A 13,701-nucleotide genomic window follows, 5' to 3' on the forward strand; every position below is an offset into this window, starting at 1 on the left:
AGCCTCCTCTTCTCCAGGCTAAACAACCCCAGCTCCCTCAGCCTCTCTTCATAGGACTTGTGTTTGAGTCCCTTCACCAGCCTCTTTGCTCTTCTCTGGACCTGCTCCAGCACCTCAATATCCTTGGCATCTACCTTCCTTGGTGGACAGTGTCACCATGTTCCCCTTCCTGCAGGATGTTTGTGGAGGGGGGCTGCAGTGCCTTCACATCACTCCCCTTTCTGTTGCATCCTCCTTTGTGGGGCATTGTGACCATGTTTCATCTGGGAAGCAGCAGCTGGGTCTCCTCTGTAATTCTTATTCTCCTTTAACTTTTAACCTTTACTCCACAAGCACATTGGCTTTTTTATGTGTACTTTGGCAAGGTTCTTTGATTGACCTAAAATAAGCTAAAATTTTCCCTCTATTAAGTTATTTTAAGGTTAATTGTTTTGCTAATAATTCAACACTTCATTTAAGGCACTTCAGAAAAGCAAGCAAGTTTGTGCTTAAACATATGTATAAGCTCTTGTCATACACTGCTGACCTTCAGTTGTATTCTGCCTAGGTTTTAAAGGAAATTCCTGTATAGGACCAGTATGAATCTACATGCATTAAGAGAGCAGTATTAATGGTTTGCCCTTGGATTCCTTTCAGTAATTATAAATATTTTATTTATTTTTTAATGACAAAAAAATGCGTAATGCATTTAGTGGTTAATGGTTTAGTGTTTGATAATGAATGTTTTTTATTGAGGTAAAATAATTTGAAGATTATCCATGCTCCAGAATTTAGTTATGTTTTCAGCTGCTGATGCTGTAAATTTCAGTATTTTTCTTCCATTTTGGTCATTCTAGAAATACCATCTAAAGCTGTTTCTCACATCAAAACTGAAGAGTTGTCATGTTTATTTAACCAGCTCCATCTGGGTTCCAGTAAGTCCCAAATTTCAGTTTTCCACAGCCTTGCATGGATTTGTGCTATACCAACAGAACACAGAGAAAAATTTTGCTAAACTTGGTTTTGTTTGTTGAAAGAAGTGTCCTTTTTGCAGAAGAGGGGATTAAATATTTTTCAAATTGTGCCCTACTTCACAGATTCCTCACTCCTTGAAGGAGAAAATACAGATCATCTGGCATGGTCCTGCTGCTTGCACTACTGCGTGTGGAAAAGATTTTTCAGTGTTGTTTTTTTGGGCCAGGCTGGAGATGATGAGGTCAATCAGCTGTAGCAGCTGGTGCCAAGGTTTTAAGCCACCATGCTGGGGGGCCATGGGGACTGGGAAAGTGTGGAGCCAGGCTCTACCACCACCTCGCAGCCCCTGGGGACAGTCACTGCTTGTTGTTGTTGTGGCGGTCAATAATAAAAAATACACAGACAGTCTAATTCCAAGCAATAAGACAGGAGAGGGATAGAACAGGACAGGATCTTTATTGCAACCGATCCCTGACATTTATACTCCTCAGTGTAACATACATGTTGCCTTATAATTGGTGTTCCTTTATAAACATACCTTAGGATTGGCTGCCCTGTAGCAAACTCACCATGACTCAGCATTTGTAGTCACTCAACCCTGACAACTGCTCTTGACCTCCAGGCTGCTATTTGGCACACTAGGTTCAGAGTATGGCCTCTGCCACTCAAATACCAACATCCTCGGCCATGCAGTCTTCAGTGTACACTTAACCTTGTTAATAATTTCCCTGCCACAGTTTGAAAAAGAAAAGGAAAATCTTGGTCTTTCTGCAAGTGCGTCACACCAGAGGGGGATTTCTTATGTTCGCAAATGAGAGCTCACACCAGTGCTGCGGACAGGGGATGCCACGAAGAGTCCAGTCTAAATGCAAATTAAGGAAAAAAATATTATTTAAAGAATAGAGAAATAATGATAACAGAGAAAATATTTTCTGCATATTTGCTATTTAAAACACCCCCCAGCCAAGTTAAGAAGTTATTGTTAGAAGTTGTACAGAAAAAAATCACACAGACTTCTCTGAATTTAGAAATCCCAGATTTTATTTATAATGCAAGGCACAACCCCCATTACATTTCAAAAATCCAAAACGCTCTTTTTCCCTAAGTCTGCCAAATCATATGGTATTTTAACTTGCCTATATGTCATGGTTTAACTCCAACCAGCAACTAAGCACCATGCAGCCGCTCGCTCACTCCCCCACCAGCAGGATCGGGGAGAAAATTAGAAGAGTAAAAGCTAGAAAACTCGTGGGTTGAGATAAAGACAGTTTAATAGGGAAAGCAAAAGCTGCACACACAAGCAAAGCAAACCAAGGAATTAATTCACTGCTTCCCATGTGCTGGCTCATGAACTGTTTCCCAAGGGCAGACAGGTGTTCAGCCATCTCCAGGAGAGCAGGGCCCCATCACGCATAGCGGTTACTTGGAAAGACAAGCACCATTACTTCAAACATCCCCCCCTTCCTCCTTCTTCCCCTGTATTGGGTCTGGCTGAGCTGGAGTTCATTTCCCCATAGCAGCCCTCACAGTGCTGTGCTTTGCATTGGTAGCTAGAAACATGTTTATAACACACCAGTGTTTTGGCTACTGCTGAGCAGTGCTGGCACAGCATCAGCACTGTCTCTCAACATTCCTCCCCCTCCAGTCGAGGGCAAGATCCTGGGAGGGGACACAACCAGGCCAGCTGACCCAAACTAATCAAAGGGATATTCCACACCATATGACATCAGCTCAGATATAAAAGCTAAGGGAAGGAGGAGGAAGGGGGGGCATTCATTATTTACAGTGTCTGCCTGCTGAGCAACTGCTACGCGTGCTGAAGCCCTGCTTACTGGTAAGTGACTGGACATCTCTTGCTAATGGGAAGTAGAGAATAAACCTTGTTCTTTTCCTCTTCAGTTGTGCACATGCAAGCTTTCACTTTTGCTTTAGTAAACTGCCTTATCTCAACCTATGAGTCATTTTCCATCTTATTCTCTTTCCCCTGTCCAACTGGGAAAGGGGAGTGATAGAGCGGCTTGGTGGGCACCTGGTGTCCAGCCAAGGTCAACCCACCACATCCCCCCAGCTTTATATACTGAGCATGATGTCATATGGACTGGAATATCCCTTTGGTCAGTTTGGATCACCTGTCCCGGCTGTGTCTCCTCCCAACCTCCCATGCAACCCCAGCCCCCTTGCCAGTGTGGCAGTATGAAAAGCAGAAAAGGCCTTGACTCTGTGCAAGCCCTGCTCAGCAATAACAAAAGCATCTCAGTATTATCATCACTGTGTTCAGCACAAATCCAAAGCACAGCCCCATACCAGTCACTGGGAAGAAAATCAACTTTCCCTCAGCCAAAACCAGCACACTTTAGTAAGAGCATACCTTGACCCTTCATTCTGTCTGACTGCCTGGTGAGAGGTTGAAGATGGGCAGGGCATTAGCCACAGCAGGCAAGGCAACAAGAGAAGTGGGAACAATATGCAGTGAGCAGCAGCTGTACTGCCCAGTTCCCTCCCAAATCACTGCCCATAGAGCAAACTCAGCCCCTGCTGTGCACAAAGTCATGTTCCAAATCTGAATTGCATATGTCAGGGCACTGGGGGAAGACTTATTCAAAATGCCTTGTTAAACAGACATATGAAGGAAAGGAAGATAACATCACTGCTGATGAACTGCATTTTTACTGTTTTATGGTGTTTGCTACATGTGTGGATTCCAGTTGACAAGAAGACAAACCTGATTCCCCAGGAGATAGCGTGGAGGTTTTCCTCCTGAAAGATATAGGCAGAGAACTTTCTCTGTTAGTTTGCTGGCTAGTGTCACTGTAGGGACCGTAGGAAAACATTTCTTGAAGGCAATGTATAGGGAGTCCTGTCTGTGAACTGTAGTCATTTGTATGGTGTATTGATTTTGCGTGGCCAGGTTTTGGTAGCAGGGGGAGCTACAGGGGGGGCTTCTCTGAGAAGCTGACAGAAGCTTCCCCAATGTATGGCAGAACCAGTGCCAGCCAGTTCCAGGATGGACCCGCTGCTGGCCAAGGCCAAGACAATCAGTGATGGTGGTAGCATCTCTGCGATAACATATTTAAGAAGGGGGGAAAGAAAAAATTGTGGTGGGAACCTGCAGCAAGAGAGAGGAGTGAATATGTGAGAGAAACAACCCTGCAGAAACCAAGGTCAGGGAAGGAGGAGGAGCTGCAGGCACCAGAGCAGAGATTCCCCTGCAGCCCATGGTACAGCCCATGGTGAAGCAGGTTGTCCCCCTGCAGCCCATGGAGGTCCACGGGAGTGCAGAGATCCCCCTGCAGCCGATAGAGGACCCCATGCTGGAGCAGGTGGATGCATGAAGGAGACTATGATCCCCTGGGAAGCCTGTGCTGGAGCAGTCTCCTAGCAGGACCAGTGAGTGTGTGGAGAGAGGAGCCCACATTGGAGCAGGTTTTCTGGCAGGACTTGTGACCCCATGGGGGACCCACACTCGAGCAACCTTTTCCTGAAGGACTGAACTCTGTGAAAGGTTACATGGAAAGAGCCCATGCTTGAGCAGTTCTTGAAGAACTCCAGCCCATGAGAAGGACCCATGTTGGAGAAGTTTGTGGAGGACTGTCTCCCATTGGAGGGACTCCACGCTGGAGTAGGGGAAAAATGTGAGGAGGAAGGAGCAGCAGAAACAATGGGTGATGAAGTGACTGCAACCCCCATTCCCCATACCCTTGCACTGCTTGGGAGGGAAGGAAGTAGAGAAATTGGGAGCCCAGAAAGAAGGGAGAGGCAGGGGTGTTTTAAGTTTTGGGTTTATTGCTTATTAACCTGCTCTGATTTTGATTGGCAATAAATTCAAATAATTTCCCCAAGTCAAGTCTGTTTTGCCTGTGATGGTAATCAGTGAGTGATCTCCCCTCATCCTTATCTCCACCCAGGAGCCTTTTGTTATAGTTTCTCTCCCCTGTCCAGCTGAGGAGGGGAGTGATAGAACAGCTTTGGTGGGCATCTGGCATCCAGCCAGAGTCAACCCACCACATATGTTAAGAAGTGTAGTATGAAGGGGAAAGTTAAAGACATTACAAATAGTTGAAGGAACAAGTAACTTGTGTGATCATAAAGGTTGTGAAAAATGCCATATCACTAACATTTTGTGAGAAGGCAAAATTGGTCTGACTAGTTTTAGTTATATGAATAAAATATGTATATAATATTTAAGGCAAAGAAGTTGCTCTTATGGGAAACTGAGACATGAACAATAAATGTCTAAGCCTCATCTTGGTGCTATGTGTCACCATATGAGTCTGCTTTGGATGAGTCTGCTTTGGATGAGTCTGGTTTGGGTGATATTTTGGTTTTATAAGATGTATGTGCTTTAATTAGCTATTTGGAGGAGGAAGACTATCAGTTCTTTTGCTCTGTATTCTAGCTCTTACAAGATTGTGTTAGCTCTAGCTGGGTTTCTACAACTTTGAAATAAACTTTTCGATTATCTAGTAATCAATAATTAATTTTGGGACATCTGCAGTTTAAAAGCAGAATGGTGCATTGGCAAGATTTTGTGTATTCAGATCTCCTTTTGATGTTACGCAAAAATTGTGAAATGTAATGTTTCACAAAGTCTGATTTCTGAATGAGGCTATTTTTCTGGTGTTTATGTAGGCTTAAATTGATCTGACTAGTTTTCGAGTGCTTTCATTTCTTTCCACTGCTGGTATATTTATCAGATATTCTCTGAAGGACACCATCTGGTTTTTAAGATTTTGAAATAGGCATCTTTTACTAACTTTTGCAAGCTAGAGCCTTAAAAGAAGTATTTTTTTTACAAGATTCACTGTTCTGTGATTTCTGATCTGAAAAAGCTTTTATTTTATTCCTTTTCATTCATATATATATGCACACATATAAATACATTTAGAATGAGCCTTCTATGAATCCTTGTTGTTATTAAATTGCTTGTTGAAGAACAGTAGTTGAGTCTACATTGTCCTCACAGTTCAACTATTTTGTTTTGTTCTTTACCCAGGAGCCCTTACCAAAGTAAAGGAGAGTAAGCGACATGTGGAAGAGGGGAAGATGGAGCTTCCAAAAGCTGAGGGCATTCAAGAACGCTGTAACATTATTTCTTTTGCAACCCTAGCAGAAATTGATCATTTCCACAAAATTCGTGTGAGGGACTTTAAATCACAGATGCAGCATTTCTTGCAACAGCAAATACTCTTTTTTCAAAAAGTGACACAAAAGCTAGAAGAAGCTCTTCACAAGTATGACAATGTTTAATCTCTGAACTTTGATTTGTGGACTTTTCTCAGTATAAATGTGACTCAACAAGCAGAGCAAACATTGCTGCTGCTGAAAAACTTGCCAGTGGTAGATTGTGGTACAAGGATGGTTTTGTGTTCACCTGGAATCCTCACTTAATCTCTGATTATATAGAAAGGAAACAGTTATAGGGCTATGTAGTAGAAACATTGTAACCAAGTTATACTGTGTATGCCTACACTACCATTGTAACTTTTTTGAAATAATAAGAATACTATTTGCCTTACTGCTTTTTGAAATATGGTATTTTAGTGTGTACTTCGTAGACCTCAAAACCCTTTGGATCTTTAAGGAAGTTGGCTAGCTAAAAGCCTGCTTCAAATGCCTTTTTACTTTCCTAGACTTGGATTTCCTAAATTAAAATGATTCTCTGTTTACAGATTCCTAGTAGAACAGCCACATGATTCTGTGCCTTTAGACTCTATGTTTCCTTTTCTAGTAAGTCACATTTTTATGACTGATTGAATGAATGAAGGGTTGATGCCTATAACAGGAACTGATTATGAAACCTCATATTGACTGGAAAAAAATCAGCTGCCATCCAGTTTGCACAGCAAGTACTGTCTTATGATAAATGTGCCAAAAAGGAGAACTTAAATGTATTCACACTTTCCCTGAAAATGGTAACTATTTGTTACATGTTCTACTGTTGTCCCCAAACAGGTTCTTTCACCCGGTGTGCAAGAAGCCAATCCAGACAGAGTCAAGGTATTTGATTTATTCACAGTTCTGTGCAGAAAGGGGTGTTGGGTGGCAAATCCACAAAGCCAGCAGCATGACTATCAAAACTTTTCATTATTTATACATTTTAGCATACAAAGGCATCAGTGTTCATTTGCTACAAGTTACACAGTTTTCTCATTAATTAGCATTCTACTTCCTATTGGTTAAATTATTCTCTCACTTCTTATGCTAATTAATCTGCATGCTCTGTCTTCTTCTTGAGTTAGTGGGTTTCTTGGGTTGGTGGCTGCGAGTTGGTGGTTGCCATCTCCCCCCGCCACTTAGCACTTTAGACTGATGGCTGGCCTTGTTTGTTCCTTCTTCTGGCTTTATCTTGGTTGTTTCACCAAGTGTCCTTGGTTAGCTGGTTTCAGCATTCCATTACGTCCAGTTTCACTTAATATATTACGTCAAGTTTCTTTTTTCTATTCTTTTTCTATAGCTGCAGTTTCTGAGGCTTATTAAAGCTACAATTACTGAGATGTTAAACATAATTTATCTATTTGGAAGCCCAGCAGTATATCACCAGGATGTTAAGCACATATACAAAAATGCACCACTAAATCCCTTTTCTGAAATGAATATTACAGTGAGGTTGGACTTTTTTAGTATAAAACATTACTGTGAGTGGAAATTTAAAGAGCTAGCCTAATAAAAATGAAATTTATCAAGGGGAGATGAATACAAGCTGTAGGGCTAGAAATTTTTTTATTTTTAAACTGCTCTGCTCATTGCTGATTTAGTTTATCTTCAGACTTGCATCTACATTTCCAATTGTCTGAACTGAGATTCCACTGTGATTCATTAGTTTACTCATTACAAATTTTCCGGAATGTTCAGTAATATAAATGATCTGAAATAAGTTTGGGCTGAACTGACTTGGAAAACAGGTTGCATTTTTATACTTATAATGTTGCCAAAAATTGGCACTTAAAAGAAACCTCTAAGACTCAGTTTGTGAGTTTTAGGAGTCAGTCATTCTTTTATTACAGCACGCTGGATGCACTGGGAATCATTTCGCCTAAGTGCACACCGAGGTACCTTAGCTACAGCTTATATGTTTGCATTACATGATTATTCGTTTTCATTTCTAACAATCCTTTTACATATTCATGACATTTCCCCAGTACTAATTAGCATATATACATATCCTTATAAGGTCTCGGAGGGGCTTCACCAAGGGTCCCTGGTGGTCATTTCTGCCTGGGGCCCCCTAAGTTCTAAGTGACCACCTTATGAACTAATTTAAGACAATGCACTTGGGTGTGTAATACCCCTCCTTTGTTTGCTTGGCTGTTTCGGTTCACCACAGGTTCCTTTCTTTATTGTTTCTTTGCTTTGCTTGGCTGGTTTCTTTAAATCGAGGCTTTGGTGACAGTAATTTTCTATGGTACATTCTGTTGCAAGCACTACTAGTTCTGTTACATCTCAAAACTCTGATATCAATAACACTCAAGAATTAACAGTTATCTTAATTTTTTTATAAATATTTTTGGCAAGCAGGGTGCATCTGACTATGGATCAGAAGATTGTAGGTTCGGTTCCTGCTTGGCTTGCATTCGTTTTCACTGAACCAGCCATGTCAGAGGCCTCCAGCCACACAGACCTGCTGATGCAGCCCTCCAGGTCACAGGTTCCCAGGAATGCCTGATGCCTCTTCGGTAGACTGGGGCCGACAAACAGTTATTTTGCAGAAGGTGTGCCATGGTTGAAGAGCTGTGTCACCAAGTGAAGGAGCTACAGGAAGAAGTGAACAGGCTACGTAGAATTCAAGTGAACAAGCAAGAGATTGACCAGTTATTTACAGAGATGCTACAGTCTCAAAATTCTCAGAAGTCTCGAACCTCCATTGTAGTGGAGAAGCAGGTGGACTCAGAATCCTGCAAGGTAATTATTCAAGGGTCTGCTAGTCATCTGTTAAAGATGAAGGCTGGAAGTAGGTCACTGCACATACCAGGAGGAAGGTTCCTCCTTCTCAGAATTTGACAAGTAGGACTGGTACCTTCTACAACAGGTATGAGGCTCTGGAATTAGAAGGCCAGACAACTGATGAGGTGGGCGAAGGTCCTTCTGGGGCAGTGGGGCCTCCTAAAACAACATCACCTGTACCCCACATCAAGACCTCCTCTGTTAAGAGGAAAGAAGGATAGTTGTAATCAGAGACTCCCTTCTAAGGGGAACAGAGGGCCTGATATGCAGACCAGACCCAACTCACAGGGAAGTCTGCTGTCTCCCAGGGGCTTGGGTAAGGGACATTACTGGAAAACTCTCCAGTCTAGTAAGGACCTCTGATTACTATCTGCTATTGGTTGTTCAGGCTGGCAGTGACAAAATAACAAAGAGAAGTCCGAGGGCAATCAAGAGAGACTTCAGGGCCCTGGAACAATTGGTAGAGGGATCAGGAGCACAAGTAGTAATTTCCTCGATCCTTCCGGTAACAAGGGATTGATATATAGGAATGGACAGATCCATCAGGTCAATGCATGGCTCCGAGGTTGGTGTAATTGGAAAAATTTTGTGTTTGTTGACCATGGGATGATCTACTCAACACCTGGTCTACTGACACCTGACAGGATGCACCTTTCTCAGAGGGGAAAAAGAGTTCTAGCATAGGAACTAGCAGGGCTCATTGACAGAGCTTTAAACTAGCTTGGAAGGGGGAAGGGGACAAAACCAGTCATAATGGGGACAAAACTATTGCCAGTGATGAGCGATGGAATGGTGTGCCAAAACTTGAGGAGAGAAGCACTAATGGGATCCCTCAATCTGCCCCATGAGGTGTTGGCTACAATGGACCACACCTGAAATGTTTCTACACTAATGCCGCAGCATGAGGAACAAACAAGAAGAGCTTGAAGCTTTGGCCCAGTCCCAGAGACTTGACATCATTGGCATAAGTGAAACCTGGTGGGATGAGTCCTGTGACTGGAGTGCCCTGTTGGATGGTTACAGGCTCTTCAGGAGGGACAGGCAGGGCAGAAGAGGCAAAGGGGTGACACTGTATGTAATAGAAGGGTTAGGATGTCTGGAACTCACAGTTGGCAATGGCACAGTTGAGAGCCTCTGGGTAAGAATCAAGGGGCAAACAAATAATGCGGATGTCATCATGGGAGTCTACTATAGACCTTCCAGCCAGGACAATGATGCCAACAAATTATTCTTTGAGGAACTAAGGGACACTTCCAAGTCAACTGCCCTTGTCCTAATGAGGGACTTCAACTTGCCAGAAATTAACTGGGAGCATCACACAGCTGGTACAACCCAGGCCAGAAGATTCCTAAAAAACCTGGATGACAACTTTATGGAACAGGTCCTAAGGAAGCAGACTCGGAAAGATGCTCTCCTTGATCTGGTGCTTGTCAACAGAGTGGATCTCATGAGCAAAGTGGAGATTGGTGGCCATCTTGGCCACAGCGACCATGAAGCAATTGAGTTAAAAATCTCTGTTGACAGGAGGAAAAGTGCCAGCCAAACTTCAACTCTGGACATGAGGAGAGCCGACTTCAGGCTGCTCAGGGAATTAGTAAGTAAGGTCCCCTGGGAAAATGTTTTTGCAGGTGCTGGGGTCCATCAGTGCTGGTCACTTTTTAAACATCACCTCCTAAGGGCACAGGAAGAGGCAATTCCCAAATGTCGGAAGTCAAGCAAGCAAAGCAGAAGGCTGGCTTGGCTGAGCAGGGATCTTCTCTTGGATATAAGGCAAAAAAAGGAAGGTGTACACCCAGTGGAAGCAAGGTCGGATGACATGGGAAGACTACAGAGATGCTCCTCACCACTGTAGGGAGAAAATTTGTGTGGCCAAAGCTCAATTGGAGTTTGAAGCTGGCCGGAAATGTGGGGGATGTTGCCTAAAAGTGACACTTATAAGAAACCCCTAAAACTCAATTTGTGAGTTTTAGGAGGCAGACATTCTTTAATTGGTGCCATGTGCATTGGTCATCATTTCACCAAAATGCACACCGAGGTATCTCCACTACAGCTTATATGTCATCATTACATGATTATTAATTTTTCATTCCCCTTATTCCTATTACATATTCATGACATTTCCCAACACCTATTAGCATATATACATATCCTTATAAGGTCTCTGAGGGGCTTCATCAAGGGTCTCCAGTGGTATTCTCCATCTGGAGCCCCCAAAGTTCTAAGTGACCACCTGATGAAGTTCTTCAAGACAATTCACCTGGTTATACAGTGGGTGTTGCTTGGCTGCTGCCTCAGTTCCCCTCCTCATCGTTTCTTTACTTTGCTTGGTTAGTCCCTTTAAATTACTTGGCTCAGCTATATGTAATTTCTGTGGTACATCCCATTGCAAGTACTATCAGTCCTTGTTACATCTCTAAACCCTGACATCACTTCCCCTTTTTTTTGGGACTTGGTCATTAGGACCAGCGTCTCATTATTTAAAGCAGACTTTAAACCATAAGTGACTACAACAACTACAGCATTGAATCATAATACAAGCTAATATACAAACACAGATGATAACTACAATTACTACAAACAGTTGTTTTAGCCAATTCCAGTTTGGTAGCCATGAAGTGAGTTTGTTCCAAATATTTTCAAAACCTAAAGAGGTATTATCAAGGGCTACTTGATGTAAGGTTTGGGTTTGTTTCCAAATTTCAGCAAGATCTGTGGCAATTCTTCCACTTTGATCCACATAAGTACAAGAACTTGTATTAACAACAGTGCAAAAACCCCCTTCTGAGGCTAGCAGAAGATCAAGGGCCATTCTGCTCTGTAAAACTACATGAAACAAACCATGGACTTCTATCTAACAAAACTGTGAAAGGCCATGGGACATTCAACAAGGGGATTATTAGATCTTTTTATTCTCTTTACATAAGTTCTTACCCATCCACCTTGTTCATTAATTCAATTGAGTATCATTATATTTGGGACTAAGGCTCCAAGAGCACAGGCCCTGTCCTTATCAAGGGGTAAACCTTTCTATGCTTCATTTTTACATAACCAATACCATCCTGAACCACGTGAAGGAGTCATTCTAAAGGGTGGTTGTGCTGGTTTAAAAGTTAACCAGCAAGGGAAAATGAACTCAATTCAAAAGAGAGATTTATAAGTCAGAATAACAATTTATTAAAATAATGCAATAAGTACAATTATACAGACAGACAATTGGTTTTAACCCACAAAACCCAAATGTACAACCCAGCACCCTAGGGTATGAACAAGAGTGGTGTACCTTGGCCCACCCCCGAGTCCAAAGCAAAGGGAGAGGGGATAAATCTGCTGGTGGGAGAGCTGCTGCAGTCTGGTCAGAAGTGGTGATTGCAGTCCAGTCGAGGGTGGTGGTCTCAGTCTGGTTGAACGCGGTGGTCTGCAGTCTAGTTGAAGGCAGTGGTCTGCAGTATTCCTCTGGATCCCACGAGAGGTGGCAAGGTTCTGAAACTCCCAGTTATATACTCTCCAGTTCAGGCGGGAGTGCTCAGTCCCTCCCTCAGAGTAGGGAATTCCATAAAAGGGCATGCGGATGCTCAGTCCCTCCTCCATAAAAGGGTATCAGAGCAGGGAATTCCGTAAAAGGGTATCAGAACGGGGAATTCCATAGAAGGGTACAGGAACATCTTCCCACCTTGCAGGCCTCTACTGACAACAGTTTTTGGGAAATGGCATGGAGGCTATAGAATACACAGTTTTGGTTACACCCATCCAGTGATGAATTGGTCCCAGCCGTTCTAACCAGGACAGTGGTTTTACCAGTTTCCATACAAATCCTGGTACTAGTCTTGTCCTGGACTTAGTTCTATTACAATATGAAGGAAAAATAGGTTTTTTGCATTTAGCTATTCCCATGACATTAAGAACTATGCAGGGAACTGTATAGTTTTCATAGTTAGAGATTATGCTGCTTAGAGCTATGGGCGTGTAAGTTTTATTGGTCCATCCCCACCAATCAGATCCTGTCATCGCTGATGTTCCTGAGAGTGTGTATGTCATATTGATCTGAGGTTTGTAGACCTCATTGAAGCTTGTTTCATTCATCAGGACACCAATCAAAGGTCAGCCCTTGTTCTTACTGCTGGTTGGCATTTGAGTACAAATCCAGGAATCATTTATCATAAGAATGTTGGAAATATTTTGCATCAATATTAAGTGAGTATTCTGATTCCATCCTCGAGCAGTGCAACAGGCTACCAAAATGGAAATAGCTAAGGTATAAACTATCATTCTGTGTTCTTGCTGATTTTCAATTTTAATGATTTGGTCTGTTCGGCTTTCCAGTCAAATGGAGCTTTCTTAACTCGAGAATAATGTATCCATGGTCCTTTGTCTGCAACTTTAACTGCTGTAAATGTGGTCAGCAAAACCTGGAAAGGTCCTTTCCACTTCGCTTGCAGGGGCTTGGAGTCCCACCACTTGACATAAACCCAATCACTGGGCAGGAGCAAATGAGCTGGGATGTCCAATCCCACCAGTCGAGATGTCACCATAAATCTCTGGAGTTTCTGCAGGATAGATCCTAAAGCTATCAAATAATTATGAAGATCAGTTTTTCCTTTAACATGTATATCCCCCAAAATGTGAGGAGTTTGATGAGGCCTACTGTACATTAGTTCATAAGGGCTTGAGTTGTCTCTTCTCCTAGGTTGAACTCGAGTTCTCAGCAATGTGATAGGTAGGGCCTGCACCCACGTCATTGAAGTTTTCTGACAAATTTTACTTATCTGTAATTTAAGAGTATAATTCATCCATTCAACCTTACCACTT

The 13,701-nt window shown here is 42.6% G+C and overlaps 1 protein-coding gene across 1 annotated transcript in view; it reads left to right on the forward strand.

Moving 5' to 3' along the window:
- LOC113981382 (sorting nexin-18-like) overlaps nt 1-6,201 on the forward strand; it is an 8,662-nt gene extending 2,461 nt beyond the window's left edge. Inside the window, 1 exon segment of the mRNA XM_027708733.1 lies at nt 5,948-6,201. Coding sequence (XP_027564534.1) covers nt 5,948-6,201 — 254 coding nt within the window.
- The last annotated feature ends 7,500 nt before the right edge of the window (nt 6,202-13,701 follow it).

The sequence above is a fragment of the Neopelma chrysocephalum genome, unplaced genomic scaffold (assembly GCF_003984885.1).
Source record: "Neopelma chrysocephalum unplaced genomic scaffold, ASM398488v2 Primary Assembly neopelma1_96517, whole genome shotgun sequence".
NCBI classification, from domain to species: Eukaryota; Metazoa; Chordata; class Aves; order Passeriformes; family Pipridae; genus Neopelma; species Neopelma chrysocephalum.